The sequence below is a fragment of the Hipposideros armiger genome, unplaced genomic scaffold (genome assembly GCF_001890085.2).
Source record: "Hipposideros armiger isolate ML-2016 unplaced genomic scaffold, ASM189008v1 scaffold_525, whole genome shotgun sequence".
In the NCBI taxonomy this organism is placed as follows: Eukaryota; Metazoa; Chordata; class Mammalia; order Chiroptera; family Hipposideridae; genus Hipposideros; species Hipposideros armiger.
Window position 1 is genome coordinate 1,159,699 of NW_017731875.1, and position 1,508 is coordinate 1,161,206.

The 1,508-nt window shown below is 39.9% G+C and overlaps 1 protein-coding gene across 1 annotated transcript; it reads left to right on the forward strand.

The window, feature by feature from the left end:
* Positions 1–6: 6 nt before the first annotated feature.
* On the forward strand, positions 7–777 carry LOC109396510 (olfactory receptor 52D1-like). The gene has a single exon (XM_019668372.1). The coding sequence runs from the start codon at positions 7–9 to the stop codon at positions 775–777; it is 771 nt and encodes a 256-aa protein (XP_019523917.1).
* The last annotated feature ends 731 nt before the right edge of the window (positions 778–1,508 follow it).

The following is a 1,508-nucleotide window of genomic DNA, read 5'->3' on the forward strand; positions in this document are numbered from 1 at the left end:
GAGCCCATGTTTCTCCTCCTTGCCATCCTATCAGTAGTTGACCTGTCCCTGGTCGGTGTCACTGTGCCTCGCATGCTGGGCATCTTCTGGATGCATGCCAAAGAAATCAGCTTCAATGCTTGCCTCACACAGATGTTTTTCATTCCTTCCTTTTATGTTATGGAGTCTGGGATCCTCTTGGCCATGGCTTTTGACAGATTTGTGGCTATCTGGCACCCTCTGAGATACACAACCATTCTTGCTAACAACATGCTTGTGAAGATGGCACTGGCTGTCTTGGCAAGAGCAGTGACAGTGTTGACCCCAGCACCCATCTTGGCAAAAAGACTGGAAAGTTTCCAAACCCACATTATTGCTTACTCCTACTGTGCCTACATGGCTGTGGTTCAGATAGCCTGTGGAGACATTTCTGACCATATTGTCTATGGCCTCCTGGTTATTGTAGCATCTGTGGGATTTGATTTGTTTTTTATCATTCTGTCATATGGACTGATCCTTCGTGCTGTCTTTCGGATACCCTCTTGGGAGGCAAGGGGCAAAGCTCTCAGCACATGTGGCTCTCACCTTTGTGTCATTGCTCTCTTCTATTCTCCTGTTGTCTTTTCTGTCCTGGCCCAGATTTTAGGCTACCAGATGGCTCCCCATGTACAGATTATCATAGACAATCTTTACTTTTTGCTACCTCCGATGCTCAACCCCTTGATATATGGGGCCCGGACCAAGCAAATGCGGGAGTGGGTGCTGCGGATCCTGCACTGTCGTGGAGCCCGAGGTTAATACCTGAGGTGGACAGGAGACTTGGGATATGGAGATGGACAACACATAAAATTGGAGGTAGAGATCATTCCTTCCAGATTTGGGACTTCATGGAAAAAGGAAAACCAAGGCAAGAGGAGGACTCATTCAGTGTGGGAATGTAACTGGGACATATCCTTTCCATCAGAGTATCATTGTTATGAAACCCTCATGACCAGAACCCTCTTCAAATGCTTATGCAATAACATACGAGAACATTTTGTTGTTAATTTTATTGTTTATCTAATTGCATTACATAACATAAATTGGAAGCACATTTTTTTAAGTGAGGTAAATATGAATTTAGGCATATATTCTGAAGACATATGTGCAAAAAAAACCTGATTGCTCTTTGATTTAATGATTTTTCTTTCATATTTATGCTTGAGATGGTTCAACACAAAATTATATATCATGGGAAGTAATCCTAATGGGAATATATATATATATATATATATATATATATATATATATATATATCCATGATCATATCAATGAATAAAGAGCTCTTTTTGTGTCTGAAAGGTTTTAATAAAAAAGAGTCTTCTTTAGAGAGTTACTGTTAGTGTCAGAATATGGAACCAATATACAGTAGAATGGATTTGATAGGAAAGCATTTTACAATGAAAAAAAAGGAACTTAAAGAAACCATTTTTTCTCTAGCTTCATTTTTTCCCTTCTACCTACCTAAACTCATGTTTTCAAAACTTCAA

Bases quoted from the DNA above. Each gene is read 5' to 3' on its own strand.
- LOC109396510 (XM_019668372.1), top strand. From the start codon at position 7: ATGTTTCTCCTCCTTGCCATCCTATCAGTAGTTGACCTGTCCCTGGTC.